The 19,090-nt window shown below is 49.3% G+C and overlaps 1 protein-coding gene across 1 annotated transcript in view; it reads right to left on the minus strand.

The window, feature by feature from the left end:
- HOMER2 (homer scaffold protein 2) overlaps positions 1 to 19,090 on the minus strand; it is a 90,149-nt gene that overhangs the window by 32,943 nt on the left and 38,116 nt on the right. Inside the window, exon 2 of the mRNA XM_026510551.4 lies at positions 12,566 to 12,722. Coding sequence (XP_026366336.1) covers positions 12,566 to 12,722 — 157 coding nt within the window. The remainder of the gene's footprint in view (positions 1 to 12,565; positions 12,723 to 19,090) is intronic.

A 19,090-nucleotide genomic window follows, 5' to 3' on the forward strand; every position in this document is an offset into this window, starting at 1 on the left:
AAAGCCACAGCACCTCCGAGGTGTGCCTGTAAATATTCTGAAGGATCAATTACCGGCAGTTTTACTTAGTAAGGAAACGTGCGTTCTCAACAGTCAACTCCAAACACCTTTAACTGACAGAACAGGGAAGAGAAAACGCTGACTAGCATGGCCTCGCTTTCCTTGGTAGGAACTTCAGTTATTTTGCTGAAGGTCACAGACCTTCTGGGCACAGATTCTTACCTTAACTAATAAAGACACCCAGGCAAGGAGTTAGAGTCACCTCTAGAAACAGACGTATCATTGCTATGTGTATATGAAAATGCCTACTGAGTTTTTAAAGATCTTATTTATTTATTTGAGAGACAGAGAGAGAGTGCGCGCACGCCAGAGTAGGGGGAGAGGCAGATGGAGGGGAGAGATGGGCTCCCCGCTGAGCAGGGAGCCAGATGCGAGACTCGATCCCAGGATCCTAGGATCACGACCTGAGCCAAAGGCAGATAATTAACCGACTGAGCCACCCAGGTGCCCCCCTACTGAGTTTTCTAAGGAGGCATTAGCTCAAGTATAAACCTTGTTTATTTGGCAAAATAACTTCTGGAAGTTAATACGAAGAGAAGGAATTACTATTTATTGAGAATGTCTTGAGTGTTTTACCCCTATCGGCCCACATAAACCTTCGAGTGGGACTATCCCCTCCAACTCACAGAAGGAGAAAATGACCTGGTAAGGAGCAGAGCCTAGAGATAAAACTCAGAAACCTGCATTCGGAACTTCTATGTGACGTGCTTCTCCTTTTGTACCAGATGACCTCCCTTCCTCCCCATCTGGGAGGTACTGAGGCCTCCACTGCACTCCGGGTTCTTTCCCTTTGACCGTGACGACTCCTAGAATACCAAAGTCCACGTGAGTGGAGACACGTGATCAAGCATTTTTCAGATAACTGGCTGCAAGCACAGCGCTCCAGAGCTCTGGCTGCTGTCGCCTAACACTATCAGAGATGGGGGCAGGGGAGTGGGGCGTGGAAAATGCAGACTTAAACCTGGGGCAAGCATAAAGGAATGCTTCTGGGACCTCTGAGGTTGGCTGGGGTCTGGCTCAGCCCCAAGCCAGACGGATATAGTGGAATGAAAGCAGGTTTAGGGCAGGTGTGTGGTTGGGTGCTGGCTAAGAGTAGATTATGTGATCCCAGAAAGCCAAGCCCAGTCACCTGGTCACCTCCGAATTACCAGAATCCTGGGAGGGTGAAGCAATCACCAGACTCATTCAGAAACGTGATTCTTTCTAGATCTCCTTTGTGTTCCTTCACAGCAGACCTCTGCCTCTGAGTCAGTCTCCACATCCCCTCCTCAAAGCCCTCTTGGAAGGCAGAGGACTGAGGCTGAATCAGGTACAGGACACATCTCTGAAGCCCTCCCCAAACATGGTCCCAGGGTCATCAGGCTCGAATAATAAAGGTGAGGGCCCCTGGTATTTCTTTACAATGGAATAGTTCCTAAAGCACTTTTTCATATAGTCTTCTATCTCATCCCCATTTTTACAGATGGGAAAACGGAGGCTCAACAAAGTCAAATGACATGTTCAAGGTCATGCAACTAATAAGTGGTTAAAAGGAATATAATGTATGTACTACTTACAAAGCAACAATTAATTGGTTTCAAGAGCTGAATCTGTATCTCTCCTGCTTGGGGGTTCATTCAGCTTCTCAGATCCATAGACTCAATTTTCTTTGTTTTTGTTTTTTGGAAAGTTCTCAACCATTCTATGAATATCGCTTTTGCTCCATCTTCTCTCCTCTCCTCTGGGACTCCAAGTACACATATGCTAGACCTCCTGAGTGCATCCAACACAGCTTATGTTCTTACCAGCTTTTCACCCCTTGATTCTTGGTTCTGTTTCAATCTGGATATGTTCTATTGGTCTGTCCTCCAGTTCACTAATCCTGGCTATTGATATATCCCATCTGCTGCTAAACCTAGTCGTTGAACTCTTAATTTTAGACTTTGCTTTTTTTTTTTTTTTTTTTTTTTTTAGTTCTAGAATGTCCATTTGATTCTTTTTAAAAAAATTCTAAGTCTTTGGGGGATATCCTCCTTCCTGTCCTCTATTTTGTCTATTTTCCGCTCTATTTCCTTGACTATATTAATCATAGTTCTTTAGAAATCCTTGATGCTGACTCTTAACGTCTGGATTATGTTGGAACTTGCTTCTACTATCTGGGTTTTGCTTCTCTGGATTCTAGGCATACGGTCTTGCCTTTCTGGGTGTCTAGTCGTTCTGCACTGAATGGTGGGAAATAGCTATGAAAGAATTTGTTAGGATTCCGTGTGACATTATTGCCTACAAAAGAAAGCTTCCCCCTCTGTCTGCACGGCAAGTAGGGAATATAGGAAATCCCTATTTCACTCGGGGACAGAGCTGGGTCAGGGCCTGGTTTCCGTTCTGGTGAGCCTCAGTCCGCCTCTGCCTCACACCTGTTTTCAGGGCAGGCCCTCTAGGGCTTTCAACTGGGAGCCTGGCAGGTCTTTATCTCCTCTTCCCCGAAGGACTTTAGGAGATTCAGTTGTTTGTCAGAGGTCCTCAGCTTTGCTCTGTAGCCTTCCAAATTTTAACCTCCAAATTTGGCAAACCTTTGAAGGACAACCTGGCCATATGTCTGGGACCGCTCATCCCCAATTCTGTCACTCAAGCTCCATAATCTCAGCTGGTCTGTCTTTTCCCAGGGACCAAGCCTGGATTTTCAGCTTCCAGCTCTTCCCAGCATGAGGAGTGCCCCCCCCCCACCCAGCGAAGAAGGGTACAGAGATGCCCAGTGTCCATTCCCCACTCTCTCTGGGGGCTTTCATGCCTTTGCTGCTCTCTCCCAGGCCCTTGGCAAGTCTTCGCTTTCTAAGCACTGTGAATATGAGGGAACTTTTACTCGGCCTTTCAGAAACATTCAGCCTGTTTCTTCAGACCGGCATGCACTCGCCATTCAGCCACTGTCTTGCTGGGGAGCCAGCCGGGGTCTGAAGCCCCTCCAGCCCCCACTGCTGCCTGCTCTGGGGGCATCTCTCCTCCCCCAGCAGTGCCTGCTGGCAGCCAGGCCTGGCAAATGCTCCCACAGAAAAAAGCTGCCAACCGCCATCATCATTGTCCTTTCTGTGCGGTCCTCACCTCTCTGGAATTTTAGTCCCTCGTGTCCATAGTGTTTCTACAGTTTTCTGATGCCTTCCTGCCTGCCTTCCTCTCTCTCTCTTTCAAGATTTTATTTATTTGAGAGAGAGAGAGAGAAATAGCATGAGTGATGGGAGCAGAGGGAGAAGCAAACTCCCCATCTAGCAGGGAGCCCGACACAGGGCTCGGTCCCGACCCTGAGATCATGACCTGAACTGTAGGAAGACATTTAACTGACTGAGCCACCCAGGTGCCCCTCTCCAATGCCTTTCAACTGTCATTATCTGGGGTCTGCTCTGGGCCGCCAGAAGGACCGCTGCATGCCGGAATGTATATAATTTACTCAACAGTGGAAGTGCTGACTCTGGGAAAAGTTCGAAGAGATGCAATTTACGACGTGTCTCAAGTGACATTTTCTGCTGTGGGACGCACGTAACCTCGCGTAGGTTGCTGTTCATATCAAGAAGCAAAACTGTACTGCGAGGCACCAGTCTGGCTTGTCAGTATGACGTCCAGCGGGTGGCTCCAATCAGCTGCGCACATTCCTCAGGTCCCCCAGCGCCCACTCCGAGCAAAGACCCCAGACCTCTAGTCAACTGCCCAACTCATCCCTCCCCTTCTGTCCCCCATGCACAAGTGTGTCAGTGGGGAGGTGTCAGAACACCCAGCCTGTAATTTAGTTCCTGACACCCCCCAAACCTTATTCTCTTGTCCTATAAGAGAACGGTCCATTCACCTGCCCAGATTCAGCCACCCCAGTGCCCTAGGTCTCTTCCTCATCCTCCCACCTCCAGATGCCCCTCCTACCCACACACCGGCACTGGGCACTCACCACCACAGACCAAGGGCAGACAGAGATGTATTCACTCTTAGAACACAAACTTCCGCTACCCCAGAAGCCTTCGTCAGAATACTGCGGTGGGAGCACAACGTCCCCTCATTCCCTACTGAGAGGCCCGCTCTGCTGTAGGATTGCTTTAACTGTGGTTCAGCATGGTTGCCCTAACTGTGTCACCAGCATCGAGGGTCCGGGAATTTACCCAACACGGCCTACAGCATCCCCCAAGCTGGGGGCCAAGCCCGCTTCCCCTCACTGTGTTGTTCTTGCAATTCCTCAGGCAGGTTCCCTTCACTGTGCAATGCCCTGGCTATCTCCTGAGAGCTTACCAAAGGCTCTGGGGCTTCTAGAACTTTCTAGATTCAGGATAGAGGAAGAAAGGGGAAGGAAAGCCATCATGCACTTCTACATTACCCATTATGTTGCCACAGCTCAGCGGAGGTAGCTAGTTTAAACCATCCCCAGGCTGCAGTGGCGAGCCTATCTCTATAATTAGAGAGATAACCAACCGGTTACTCTCCCACGACATCCAGTGCACTGACCTTCTCGAAAGCTGCAAGACTGACAGTGGGAGCAATCACGCTGTCAAACTTGAGCAAGCCCAGAGCCTCCTGTCTTCATTTCCCATTAACATGGGAACCTCATCCTGTGCTGACCAGTCTCTGGGGCAGACGGAGGCTTCCAAGGATACACTCCTTCTGGGTGTGTTCCTCCCAGGTGCCCAGATCCTTTCTGGCTACCTGCTCTTGTACCTGAAACCCACCTAATGCTTCTGTTTCTCCTGAGACTCTTTCGTGCTCCTCAGCCTGCATGAGGGAGTGAAAGGAAGCGGACACCCATGAAAAGATCTGTCTGCTCAGGTCTGCAGTGGGAGTGCCTGCAGCTGTGGGGTAGGAGGGACAGCCTGGGTGCTGCAGGGAGGACATGGCTTCCGAGGGAGGCTAAGCTCTGGGCTGATGCATGGAGCCGTCCTTTGTGAGCCTGGAGACAATGAGGTAGGGTGAGTCTGACGGACATAAGTTTCAACTCAATTTTACTGGTAATATGGAAACTGCATTTCCATTAGCATTCTATACTCACCAAACTCACAATAGGTCTGATGATACCAAGGCTGGGGCAAGGGTATGGGGCAATGGGAGCTCTCAGAGACTGGTGAAGTCACTTTGAAAAAACAACGTGGCTTTCTCTGATAAAGTCAGAAATGAACATTCCCTACCACCCAGCCACCTGACTAGTCAGTACACACGTGAGGGCAATCTTCGCACAGGCGTATCAAGAGAAGCAAACCAGAATGTTCTCAGACCAAGGCAGCAGCCACCAACAAGCAGGAACCACAAAACACTGTTTTGGTAGGTGGGCGAAGGTACAAACTTCCTGCTGAAAGATAAATAAATACTAGGGATGGAAGGTACAACATGAGGACGACAGCTAACACGGCCCTGTGCTAGATGGGAAGGTTGTCCAGGGCAGATCCTAGGAGTGCTCCCCACAAGGAGAAACTCTCTTTTTATTGTCTCTAGATGAGACGATGGCTGTTAGCTGAACCCACTGCGGAACTCATTTCACAATATATGTAAACCATCACACCGTACGCCTGAAGCTTAGACAGTGATGTAGATCAATGATTTCTCAAAACTGGGGGGGGGGGGTGGAACCAACATTAAGCGAAAAATAAATAAAAAGGAAGTCACAAAAGGAGAAGCACAGTATGGGTCACCAGTGGGATGTATTTAGGTAAAGGTCAAAAACAGGCAAAACTAAATAATATATTATTTAGGGCAAGAGTCAACAAACTGTAGGCCACAGGCCAAAGCCAGCCTGTCCTCTATCTTTGTAAATAAAGTTTTATTGGCACGCAGCCACATCCGTTCATTTCCATATTGGTCTACGGCTGTTTTCTTGCCATGAGCAAAAAGTCGAATAGCTAGACGGAGACTGTGCAGTTCATTAAAAAAATTACTCTAAAGCCCTTTACAGAAAATGTTGCCAACCTCTGGTTTAGGGATACACAGAGGTGGCAAAACCGTAAAGAAAATGAAAGGACCACTTAATACAAATTTCAAGGGTGGGAACATTTTGAGATGCGTATAATTAGGGAAAGGCCCATAAAGGGACTTCTGAAGGAGTCGTAAAGGCCTGACTTGCTCAACGGGGCAGGCGGGTACAAGAGCACGCACTTTACTATCAGACATTAAACGATACAGGTAAACGGTAATAAGTATGACAAAGTTGTCAGGGAGGCTAATCTTCACTGGGGGCAGAGGTTTCTGAAAAGAGGAGGTGGGGAGCCCTGCATTCAGGGATACTGTGGAATTGTGTTCGGGGATAAAGGAGGGGGCTGGGCCTATGGGTTCCGGCTTCAGGGCAGGGGGGCTTAGCCGACTGTGGGACTGCAGGAGTGGAGAGTGTCCCCTCCAGGCCTGGGCAGCACCAAGGAAGAGCTGGGGAAGGAGTCAGGAGGCAGTGGGGATGATCCAGAGGGAACAAGACTAATGAGGTCCTGGGTGATGAGAAGGAGGGTGCTCTGTGGGTGGTAATGAGTCAGCCCTGCCTCCATGGTGGGGGGAGGTGATGGCGAGTCTGCGGGGGAGGGGGGTGCGGGAAGGTGAAGGCCAGAAGGATGGTTCCTGTAAACATCCTGGGGAAAGGCTTCAGTGTGAGCTCCTGTCTCCTATGCACACCCCCTGCCTCTGAACCTCTGAAACCTGCATAGAGAAAAAGAAAAAAGTCGAAGCCCCAGCTCCTGCAGCCGGCTGGAACGGAGTTCCCTGAAAATGCACACGTGTGTCAGTGAGGGCTACGGGCAAGAAGTGAGAGCTCGGCCCCTCCAGTCTCCAGCCCGGCTCTGGACTTCAGAGGAAGCCGCTCGGCACCCCTGGATTCCTCTCCACGGAAAGTCGCTCCCAAATCCAGGGGGGCTGGAAGGGAGGTGGAAGAACCTACACATCTTCTACAAGGGGCTGGACTGAGTGACAGCAGCCGAGAGACACACTGCCGGCTTCCAGCGATTAACAGATGCTTTTTCTTTTTCTTTGAAACCACAATCAGGGAAGAAAAGAAACCAACATCCATTGAAAACCTACTGTGTGCCGGGACCCTTCCATATGTTGGCTCCCTTAACAGAAGGTGCTCTGCTTGATCTGAAAGAGCAACTATAATGACGGGGAGAGGGGGGGGGCTGGCTGTGCTCTTGAAAGCAATTTCACACGCTCAGAAGAAAATACCGAGTCAGGGTTCCAGATGCTTCCATCAGCCAAATAGTCACCAGGAGGCGGTCCTGGCTCCACAGTGGCTTCGGCTAAACATGTGCAGAATGGATGAGCTCGGAGGGCTCTTCCCAGAGGGGTCTCTGTGACCCTATAAATAACAGACCCAAGGGCAGCAGAGCCATCCAGAGCCCCGGGGAGAAACAGCTGCTCCGGGCGACGCACTATCCCCCAAGGAGGGCCGGGCTGAGCTCGGGCTGCAGAGTGCCAACAGCGCCATGATACCGAGGACCCCGGTGGCTCGGTTAACAAATGCTCTGGGAAGGGAGTGTTCCTTTATGGTGGGGTTGGCTGTTCTGCCCAAAAACTCGCCACAAATCATCCGGCTATTGGCGATGGAACGGCTCCCGCTGCTGCTCTGGGAAGCTGGCAGGTGCCCTCACGTGCCTCCCACCTGTCCACGCACGGGCAACATTCTGAGGTTTTGATCCTGGTTCCCTCTTGGCACAGACCCCATCCGTGTCCACTGTCCTGGGGCCTTGGCACGGCTGCCGCAGGGCTGGAGAGGACGTGGCCGGGTCTGGCCTCATCACCCACTGACTATGCCACCTGCCTCTCTGACGCGGCCCAGGCTGGCACAGGGCTGCAGCTGCAAAGATGAGCCGGGCCTGGCCCCAGTCCTCAGGGAGTGCAGGGCCCTGGCACCCCACGCGCAGAAATGGAGCCACATAACCCCCGAGTTGGAGCAATGCCGAGACGATGCACCACAGGATTCCCGTCAGCCCTGCCTTTCGCAGCCGGCGGGACTGACACCTGAAGTCTTTTCCTTGACAAGAAGAACATGCCTAGTGTTTCCGGAAGAACGAAGAACAGGTCTGCACACAGGTTTCTCCTCTGATGAATGGCAACAACTGCTCTTATGGGAAGGACAGGCCTTCGCATCTTTCCCCAAGTAAAGCGTGACAAATGCTTGGCTGGGGCCTGGGAACTTGCCGTGCCCTGGTGTGGGGCGACAGCTGCCGGAGCTGCGGGCTGTGTCTCCTCCCTGATGGCGGGCCTGTGCACTGCAGGCTGCCCGCGGCGGACTCAGTGGCTGAGGCTGCTGTGGGCTCTGCTCACACTGACCCCCAAGTCCCTTCCACACCAGCAGCTTATGCCCGAAGCATGTCTACTTCTTCATCTGGGAGGGACAGAGTGCGGCTTCCCCTCTCAGCCCACAGCGGCCTCCTGCCCTGGGACAGACAGCTGGCTGAGGAGCACTAAGAAGAGGCTCAAGGCCGTGACCTTGATTTGGCCAGACCAACGGACAGAGGCAGGACCCAGGCCAGAGGTACAGCCCCCGTGCCAAGACAGCTCTAAGGCTACAGACATCTGACCATCGCCCACCTCAGGCCGGATCGACATTTGGGACCAAAGGCCTAAAACAAAGTGGTGACCACCATCTGGTGTTCTGTGCTCCGGTTCTCATGGCAGCAAACTCCCTGCCCGCCGCTGCCCTGAGCGTCAGTCTCAGTAAGTCAGGGACTAAGGCCCCTACATCCCCACCACGCTGGACCTCTGGCTCCCTCACAGGCACCTCCTTTTGCAGAACTAGGCCCTGTCACAGCCCCGGTGCTGCGGCAGTAAGGTGGGAACCTGGGGCCGGGTTCCCACTCTGCAAGTGACTCCACAACTTGACAGGCCCCCCACACCGAGCCTGAACTGGCTCTATTCTGCAGCTCGGGGGCCAGCCCCCCTACACGCACACCCCCATCTGATTTCCCTCGGCTGGCTCATTTGGCTCACACCCCACCACACTGTCACAGCCTTCAGAAGCTGCAGAGGGGGACGATAGAGCGGCTGACACTTTGACAAATTACTAAAAGCCCAGCTAATAGGACTAAAGCACTTTCTCGAAGAAAGTCATTTTATCTGTATTTAAGCCCAATATATCCTTGGGTAACTCAAGTGACGAAAGTGCAAACCCAGCTCAAGGACCGTAGATGAACTGACAGCATCGGCGGATAAAAGAAAGCAGGTCAGCTTGATTCACCACCCCTATCAGAACAGCCTGGCAAGAGGCAAGGCGATTCCAGCCGAGAAGCAGAGAGCAGGGAAGAGGTAATTCAACTGCAGTAGCCCCATGTGTCCCAGAAAAAAAAATTATTCTAATAAAGGCACCTTTCAGATATTCACTCATCAAACCCGAGCTGCCTACCTACTAGATGCCAGGTGCTTTCACACTTGCTCAGCACTCACCAGAACCCTGCCACGGGTCATCCTGCCTGCTTAGAGGAGAAAACCAGCCCCTGCCTCTCCTTAGACATACTTGCCAGACCAGCTACTGCTATCTGAACACGAAGAAGATGACACACTTCTTGCGTGATGTCGCGTCAGGACGCGCTCCTCTACCAGCCAGGGGGCGGCCTGCTCCAACGTAAGCGCTAGGAAGCTGCGTCCTAGGAACTGGACACCGGCACCGGCCTGCCAAGCCTCACTGGCCGCGGGAATTGTCCAGGTGGCTGCCTGTCCTTGGCCTCAACTGTGAAATGAGGACTTCTGGGCCCAGCCACTGTATCTGGAGTTTTTGCCATGCTGAGAGAACACAGCCGAAAGGTGGAATTTTGTCTTAAGACAAGGAGCCTCGTCAGGAGGTCAGGAGGCACCAGTAGGCTCTCACAACTTTCCTAGAGGACATTCCAGTGGAAGCTTCTCTGGCCTTCTGCTTTGGGGCTCCAGGGGAGCAAGAAGCCTCCTACCAGGCCCCATCCTACTGCCCAACCCCCCCACGCCCTGCTTCTGACCAACTAGGGATGCTGGCCTACAGGCCGAGGGTGGGACAGACCACAGGCAGGAGGAGTAGGCCGGTCAGAAGGCTACTGAAAGCTCTGAGCAAATGAAAAGATGCTCAACATCCCTCCTCATTAGCAAAATGCAAATTAAAACCACAGTGAGATAGCACGTCACACCTGTCAGAATGGCTAGCATTAAAAAGACAAGAGGGGCGCCAGGGTGGCTCAGTCCGTTAAGCATCTGACTCTTGGTTTCAGCTCAGGTCATGATCCCAGGGTTGTGGGATGGAGCGCCGTGTCAGGCTCCACACTCAGCGGGGAATCTGCTTGGGATTCTCTCTCCCTCTGCACCCCCTACCCTGCTCACGTGCGTGCGCGCTCTCTCTCGAATAAATAAATCTTAAAAAAAAGAAAAAAAAAGACAAATAACAGGTGTTGGTGAGGATGTGGAGAAAAGGGGATCCTCGTGCACTATTGGTGGGAATGTAAATTGGTGCAGGCTGCTGTGGAAAACAGTATGGAAGTGCCTCGAAAAATTAAAAATAAAATTACCATGCAATCTGGTCATCCACTACTGGGTATTTACCCAAAGAAAACAAAAACACTAATTCAAAAAGATATGCACCCCTCTGTTTCCCGAGCATTTACAGTAGCCACAGTATGTATGGGAAGCAACCCACGTGTTCATCCACAGATGAATGGATAAAGAGCCTGGAGCATGTGTGCACCACGGAGTATTACTCGGCCATAAAAAAGAACGAGATCTCACCATCCGTGACAACGTGGATGGACCTAGAGGGTACTGTGCTGAGTGAAACAAGTCAGAGAGACAAATGCCATAGGATTTCCCTCATTTGTGAAATCTGAAAAACAAATGAACAAACGAAAAAACAGAGAAAAACTGGTGGTTGTCAGAGGGCAGGCAGGCGGGAGGGATGGACGAAACATATACGGGCCATGAAGAGGTACAAACTTCCGGCTATAAAGTAAGTAAGTCATGGGGATGAAGAACACAGCACAGGGAACGGGGCCAATACTACTGTACAAACGTTTGTCGGGGGACGGCCGGTGACTGCACTTCCCGTGGTGAGCGCTGGGTGAAGCAGGGGATCGCTGAAGACACTGAGCACCTGAAACTAACGTAACACTGTCTGTTAATTATACTTCAATTTAAAAAAAGGACTTTCAGGACAAGTTATGGCCTTAAAACAAAACATCAGGCATAAATGTGAGACACTTCAAAAGCAGACTCACTGACCAACTAAAAAGGGAATGAATGAATTTGTGCTTTTCCTTTATTTAGTCATTTATTTTTAGCCCAAATTGATTGGGAAAGAACATGGGGAGGTGGTGTAGAGGGCAATTGGGGAATTCAGCTCTGGTACACTGAATTTCATTTTCTTTTTTTATATGTGACTGTTTATTTATCTAATTATTTTAAGTAAACTACCTCCAAAATGGGGCTTGAACTCACGATCCCAAGATCAAGAGTCTCATCCTGCACCGACTGAGCCAGCCAAGCGCCCCAGACACACTGAATTTCGGGTGATAGCAGATAATGCAAATCGTAAAATCGTCCAGCGGGATGCACACAGATTAAAGACAGGAAAGAAATTATAAAGCATCTAATCTACTTTTATTGCTGTTGTTGCTAACTTGGTGATACTTCTGTTGCTATCCCTTCTTTATTCTGCTCCCGTAGCAACGTGGCAAAAATATCAAGGAAGACAGCAGAATACTACTAGTACCTGGAAAAAATGTATTTCAAGAAATTCTCCAAAATCTTTTCATCAGATTTGATTTCCAGGGAATAACACCGAAACCAGACTAGCTACAATACCCAGTGCTGGTAAGAGCGTAATACACGGGCATTCTCAGGCACGCTGGAAGAATGGACTCTTTGGAAAGCAGCTTGGACACGTCCATCCATATGCCATGAATAAACAGTTACCATCTCGGCCTATAGTACTCCTTCCAGGAACTGGTCCTAAGGAAATACCCAAAGAAAGCAATAGATGTGTGATGAATGAGTGGGAGTATCTGTCGTATCAACATGCGTATTATCCAGCACAGGAAAGAACTGGGGGCCATCGACAGATGCAACCGTGAGGGGAGCGATTAAGAGCGTCATAGGCCCTCCGTGGAACTATTACACGGGCATTGAAATGCTAGTTACGAAGGCAATGTGGTAACAGGGAAATCTTTTTTTTTTTTTTTCATTTGCCATAATTTTAAATGAAAAAAAAAAAAGCAGGGTGTGTGATTATATCAACGTCATGATTATAACAGTCATATCTGTGTTAAGGCAGCAGGATTTGGGTGCATCCTTTCCCCTCCACTTTGAAATATACTGTACTGACTTTTTTTTTTTTAAGATTTTATTTATTTGAGAGAGAGAGTGAGCAGGAGGCAGAGGGAGAGAGAATGTGAAGCAGACTCTGCACTGAGCACAGAGCCCGAAGCGGGACTCGATCCCAGGACCCTGAGATCATGACCTGAGCGGAAACCAAGAGTCAGACACTTAGCGGACTGAGGCAACGGGCGCCTCCCCCCATCACGTCTCTTGAGGAGAAGGAAGTGACTGGGAATGGTAACATCAGCCACTGGGGTGGTACCTTGGCTCCATCCACGCTGATGATTCGGTAGCTATTCCTGGTGACATCGTAGAAGTAGGAAACGGTGACCGCCTGCTTGCTGGCGGGCACCCAGTTCTTCTTGGTGCTGGGGTCGATCTGGAAGACGTGCGCCCGCGTGGTGAAGATGGGCTGTTCTCTGCGGGAGGAGAGAAGGGTGCGTGAGCTGACAGAATAGGACTTCATGTATCATTTATGACTTCTCGCCCCCCTGCCGTCCCCAAAGATCTTAATAGCTTATTGGGAGAGATACATATGCATGAGGACAATTAAAATAAGAGAAGGGGAAAAAGAGACACCAGCACCGGAGTTACAGACAGCCAACCCACGCGGGCTGTGAGCAACTGGCCTAATGAGCGATTTGCTTTAAACGCCGCTCCTCGCCCAGGGTCCTCACTTCCCGTCGAGCGTCCTGCTGTTCCCACACCCTGCTGGCAGTCTCGGGGTTTTGCGATACATTTATCTTGCAGGATTCTGCCACAATCTTAGGATTTTGCGATCTATTTGCAATTTCGCATTATATCTCTAGTAAGTACTTCTCACGTTTGCAGCATTTTACCGATGACATGTTCATTTGTAATTGACTGAGCCTTCAAGTTTTATGTTTCCAACTTAATAAACATTCTGAGGTTTAGGAGCCGAATTCAGGAAATCCATCTCTTTTAGCTATTCTTGCCTTTGTATGTTGTTGCTCTGGCTCCACGCTCCTGTAAATTCTTAATGAGACTGGGAACAAAATGGGCACACTATCCAGGTTTCTTTCCGGAAGGCGGGGAATTATTTCGATCTTGACAATAAGGCAGATGGGTAAAAACTGAAAGGGATTACAGTGCATTTCATATTTTAAAGTATCTACCTCACAAAGTAACATAAAATGAAACACAAACTCATTACAAAATAGACTTAATTTTAAAGAAAGCGTCTTCAGGCAAACTGGCTCAAAAATCCTTTAAGTGTTCCAAATACGGTAACGTGAGGAGGGAAAAAAGCCCCCAGGATGTAAAAGTAGCCCCATCATTCATGAAATGCTACAGATTTAATAAGCATTTATTAGAGATAAAAACAAAACCAAAAGGTAACTCAGACAAATTGTTTTAAAATCCTGACCATGTCAAAAGCGGTGACAGAAAAGAACAGGACACCCAAGTGGATACCAAAAAAAAACACAGGGAGCAAGTGAATTTTAAGTGTTCTGGTCTCCAGATGGAGTGGTTTGAGGCAAAGCAGTCTTTGAACCTGTTCTGCCTACGGAAGGCTCATTACTGGAAAGAAAGCTCTTTCTTAGGAGAGAAACTTCTTCCTAGAAAAGCAATTTACTACTTGAGCCTCACACAAAGAATACTGAGTATCGCCACGAACATCAGCATCAACCATCAATTGTGGCTGCAGACAAAGGTCATGACTGCTCTTCCAGGAGAGTAAAAGCCAAGGGCATGCTATTCGTGCTAACTCAATGCAGCGGGTTCAAGAGGCCAGGTTTCCAGAAGAATCAACGGAAGCATTCCTTGCCTCCCAAAACTTCCCTTCTAGATCCCAGAGCAGGACAAGTGCCTCTGGGGGTGTGGGTTAGTAGGACGTCTGTCTTCTCTCCACCGTGAGTAGGTTCACCACCCACCCGACCCTGAACTGACACCCTTCCAGCCGCAGGGTGACAGGGCATAGAAACAAAAGGAACATTCTCACTGCGATTTCCTGCCTCTGTGGTCACGGGGGGGGGGGGGGGGGGGGGCAGCCTGTGGGGGAGGGTGTGTGCACATGCCCGCGAGCGCTCCTAATCAGGTCCGCATGGGGAAGTCTGGCATCTGGATCCCCCAGCTGCGCTCCTGCCAGCCCAGGCACCACAGTTTGCTAATCACGTAAGCACAGCACCGTAAAGGAAAACACTCACTCACATGGATTCTCCTGCAGATGCAAGAGGAGGGGCTGACTGAGAGGACAGTAATGCAGAAAAGATTTTTAGAGAAATTCTGCAATGTGTATAAATATTGAATCACGCCGTGTACCTAAAACTAACATAATGTCATATGCCAATTTTACCTCAATAAAAAAAAAAATTAATTGCATCGTGCTAAAGTCTCTCTGCCTCCCTCGCATAGAACGTTAACAAGCGGGGCCCATGGGTCAGGCAGAAGCCCTCACTGGGGAAGGGGCCCGGCTTTCACACTTGCCCTCACGTCGTCCACACTGAACAAGAGGGACTGGGTCTGGGGTTTAGTGCCCTTAGACCAGTGTTTCCTAAACCTCTGACAGAAATTAGCTGGGGCACTTCATAAACATACAAGTTCCTGGGCCCCAACCTACTCTCCTCCCCACCCAGGAACTTGGCTCTCCAGGGACGGGCCTGGGGAGCTCTGTTTTTAACAAGAGCTCCAGGTGATTTTGATCCTCAAAGAAGCTGGGGAGATACCCACATGAGACATTATCAGATGACCTAGAAAAAAGATGGAAGAAGTGAACCTACAGCCAGCATCTCTCCTCCAGAAAGACACAGCTAACTTTGAATGACTCCACCACTTCCTCCCACAGCCTGAAGGGGACTACGGTGAAACCAAGAACAGGATTTTGGGGTGCAAAGAGTGGGGAGGCAGAAGTGCTCTGGGTAGAGACCGGCGGCAGGAAGCCTGTGTGGCCAAGCAGTGACCGATTTCAAGCACTCTGTCCCTGAGCCCTGCAAGAGAGAGGAAGTGAGGGAAAGACAGACCAGAGACAGGGTGGGATGAACAGGGAGATGAGAGACGGTAGAGCTTCCCAACCAGGGATAAAGCAAAGGCCAAGAGCCATCTGCGTGGCATGATTCGGGTCAAGGTGAATGCAGAGACATGAAGACGCCCCATCTCCAAATCTGCCTGCTGGGCTCTGGGGAGGGACCAAAGCTATTATGGGTTGCTCTGGGGGGCCCTAGCCAGGAACGCAAGGATGTTGTGGGCCCAGCTGGCCACACCTTCAGTGGCTGCAGCCCGGGTCGCCACGGTCAGGCCTCTGCAGGGGGAGTGGCTGCTCCAGCACAGGGAGAGGCACGGAGCCCTGGGAGGGGAGCTGCGGGGAGTCCCACCACGCCTTGTGAGGACGAGCACCACGGGAGACCAAAGACCTGCATTCCTCAGTCCTGGGCAAGCCAGGGCCAGACTGATGGCAGCTTTGTGCCCAGGACACTGTTCACAGTACTGAGATTTCCACATGAATAACCACATCTGAGGCCAGTGGGGAGTTCTAATTAATTCTTCCAAAATTCAAAAATCTAATGGTATTTAAAGAAAAGGGGGGAAAAAAGGATTAAAAAAAAGCCAGTAGTTAACATTTACTGACTACTTACCATCTGCCAGGTTTTACACGTGACCTCTCCTTTAGATCATAAAGATCCTTTGGGGGAGGGGCCCAGGTGGGGAAACAGGGGCTCAGAGAGGCCAAGGACCTGCCTTGGGTTACACAGTAAGTGGCAGATCTGGGATGTGAAATCGATTCTAAGTGACATGGTCACCCTCCCTCTTAATCATTATGCTACACTCTCTTTCTGAAATAATAGCTGTCTGTAAAAGTCAGCTTTTGGTGTGGTTCCCAATGATCCCCACCTCCTGGTAATTATGCCCTTATGTAATTCCCTCCCCTTGAGCATGGTGGTGGTGGTGGAGGGACCTGTGACTTGCTTTTAACCAAAAGAATACGGCAAAGGTGATGGGATGTCATTGTGCAAGTAAGTTACATGGGATTGTAATGTCTGTCTTGCTAGCAGATTCTCTTGACCCTCCTGATGGCTTTGGTGAGGCATGTTGCCATGCTGCAGAGACCCACATTTGCAGGAACTGAGAGCGGCCTCCAGCCAACAGCCAGAGGGAAACTGAGGCCCTCCACCCAACATCCTCTGGGGAACTGAAATTCTTCCAACAATCACTTGGAAACTTGGGGGTCAGACCTCTCCACGGCTGAGACCTCAGATGAGATCCCACCCCTCGCTGACACCTTCATGACACTTCATAAGAGACCCAGAAGCAGAGAATCCAGGTAAGCCATGGGCAGACTCTTGATCCAGAGGAAGTGTTTTGTTTGAAGCTGTAAGTTTGTGGCCACTACCCAGCAAAAGAGAAGAAATACCTCGACCTTCATAGAGAGTTTACTATAGACCACAAATCGTTACATCGTGATGGGCAAACTCAGAGAAGTCTATCAACCTCACCACAAAATTCAGAAACGCAGACCCCAGCTCTGAGAGATCATCTTGCCTCACCTGAAAAAGCAAAAACGCTGGAACTAGGACACAGGAGTCACTTCCTATAAGTGTGCAAATCAGTATAAATAGAAAAATTCAAGAGAAGCAGAACTTTCCAACCCAGGAGGCTGCCTTTCCCTCCCAGCAGGGAAAAGCTGAAGAGAGTGTGTATCAGAGAACAGAAACTACCTTCATACCCAATTTTATTCTCCTTTCTTTGGTGTTCGATGCTTAGGGAGTGTATTTCAAAAATACTCCTATTCCTTCTCCAGTTCTTTAAATAGAAAGCAGATGTTTCCGGATGGCAAAATGTTTCTTTAGGCAGACAATGTAACCTACTGTTCCCTCGCATAGTCTTTTTAGAGCTGAATAAACACCAATTGCTGCTCATTGAACACATTTTGGAACCTGACAGTAATTGTCCCCAAGAATAATTAGACACTCTGTGCAACATATGTATGTTTGGAATATGAAACCCACTCAGCAGACACACCACTCCTGCTCTGAACGATTTCTGGCTCCGTGTAAGAGAATTCTGCAAAGAACTGGCATGACTATTTTTTGCAAGAAAAAAAAAGAGAAAAATGATGTTTTAATTTCTCATAATCCTTCACTTGCAATGGCAATGCTCAGCTCCAGGCTTTTTCTGATATGAATCTGTGAAACCTCACGATTCTTATTATTCCGACTTCTGTTTGACTTGAATGAAAACAAACCATCCAGACATTATTTTACAGCTATTTAAACAGTGTTTCAGAATCTCATAGGATGTCCTCACTAGTTTATCTACCTGGGGTCTTGAACCCCTCCAAACACTGATCACACAGCACCAAGAGAAACGCTTGCCCCAAGCTCGATAGATGGTAAGGCACAGTCCACCCGTCGCAAAGGCCTTCCCTGGCTCTGTCCCCTATCGGATGCACCCCAGGTGCCTTCGAATATTCCACCAGCCCCGACCACCTGGCCCTGCTCCTTGCCAGAGGGCCCTGTTGTTTTCCTGTCAGCACTTCCAAATCACCAGCATTCCCACACGCCCGTGCACGTGCCCTGCCTTGAGCCTAAACATTTCCCCCGTCGCTGGCCGGAAGGGCTCCTGCACGTCCTTCAAGTGCTGTCACAGTATCCTGAGATGTCTAATCTGCGCCCCGGGACATGGACCCTGGACTGAGTGTCACAGGGACCAGCAATGTGGGCTCACCTGGCTCTGAGCCCTTACCTTAGATGGTTAATAAGGCCCTCAGCTGGCAGGGTCAGAGCTGCAAAGCCTAGGACACAGAGCGGGGAAAGAGGAGATAATGGACAAAAGGTCCCTCTAGTACATTCGTCAAGCAAAGAATCTAACTCATGGCTGTACTGTGGTTCTCCTTTCATACCAACCCCCATAATAAATAGAACATAGTAAAGTCATTGTTATTTGCAGATATGATGGCACACCTACAATGCCCAGGAAAATCAACTGAAAAAGTGAACATGAATAATAAAATTCAGTGAGATGACTAGTTATAACGTTAACAAAAAATAAAATCAACAGCCTTCCTATATATGCAAACAACCTCACAGGTGATAGAATGGATTTTTAAAGATCCCACTGACAGCAGCAACCAAAAAGATAACATTTCTAGAAATCTATTGAAGAAGTGTGCAAGATCTATATTAAAAACAGTAAGATAAGAATTTCTAAAGGCACAGAAAAGCAAACTTTAATAAGTAAGACACATTCTGCTCTTAAATAGGAAAAGTCAATATAAAGATGTCGAATACCACTGGGGCGCCTGGGTGGCTCAGTTAAGTGTCTGCCTTTGGCTCAGGTCATGATCTCCGGGGTCCTGGGATCGAGTCCCACACTGGGCTCCCTGCTCAGTGGGGAGTCTGCTTCTCCCTCTCGCTTTCCCTGTGTGCGTGTTTTCTTTCTTTCAAATCAATAAATAAAATCTTTAAAAAAAATGTAGAGTACTCTTAAATTAATACATACATTTGTCACAATATCAACAGGAGTATCTTTAGAACTAGATAGGGTTATTCATGCGGAAAACTCACCCTATGAAGATAGCCAAGAAAATTATGAAAATGAAGAGCAGTGAGATTCAGCCCTATCATAGAATGAAATACTCAATTGTAGAGTTACAGCACATGAAACGAGGGGGTATTGAGCAAAGAAGTAAATTAATGGAAGAGAACAACAGAGTTAGAAACAGAAGCCTGAGGAATTAGGTGCATGGTGCAGGTGGTACAGCTCATCTGTGGGGCGGGCGGGGGGGGGCGGTGCTCGGGAGTCGCCCCACACACCTGTTACAGCAAGGGGT

This window comes from Ursus arctos, unplaced genomic scaffold (genome assembly GCF_023065955.2).
Source record: "Ursus arctos isolate Adak ecotype North America unplaced genomic scaffold, UrsArc2.0 scaffold_28, whole genome shotgun sequence".
Lineage (NCBI taxonomy): Eukaryota > Metazoa > Chordata > Mammalia > Carnivora > Ursidae > Ursus > Ursus arctos.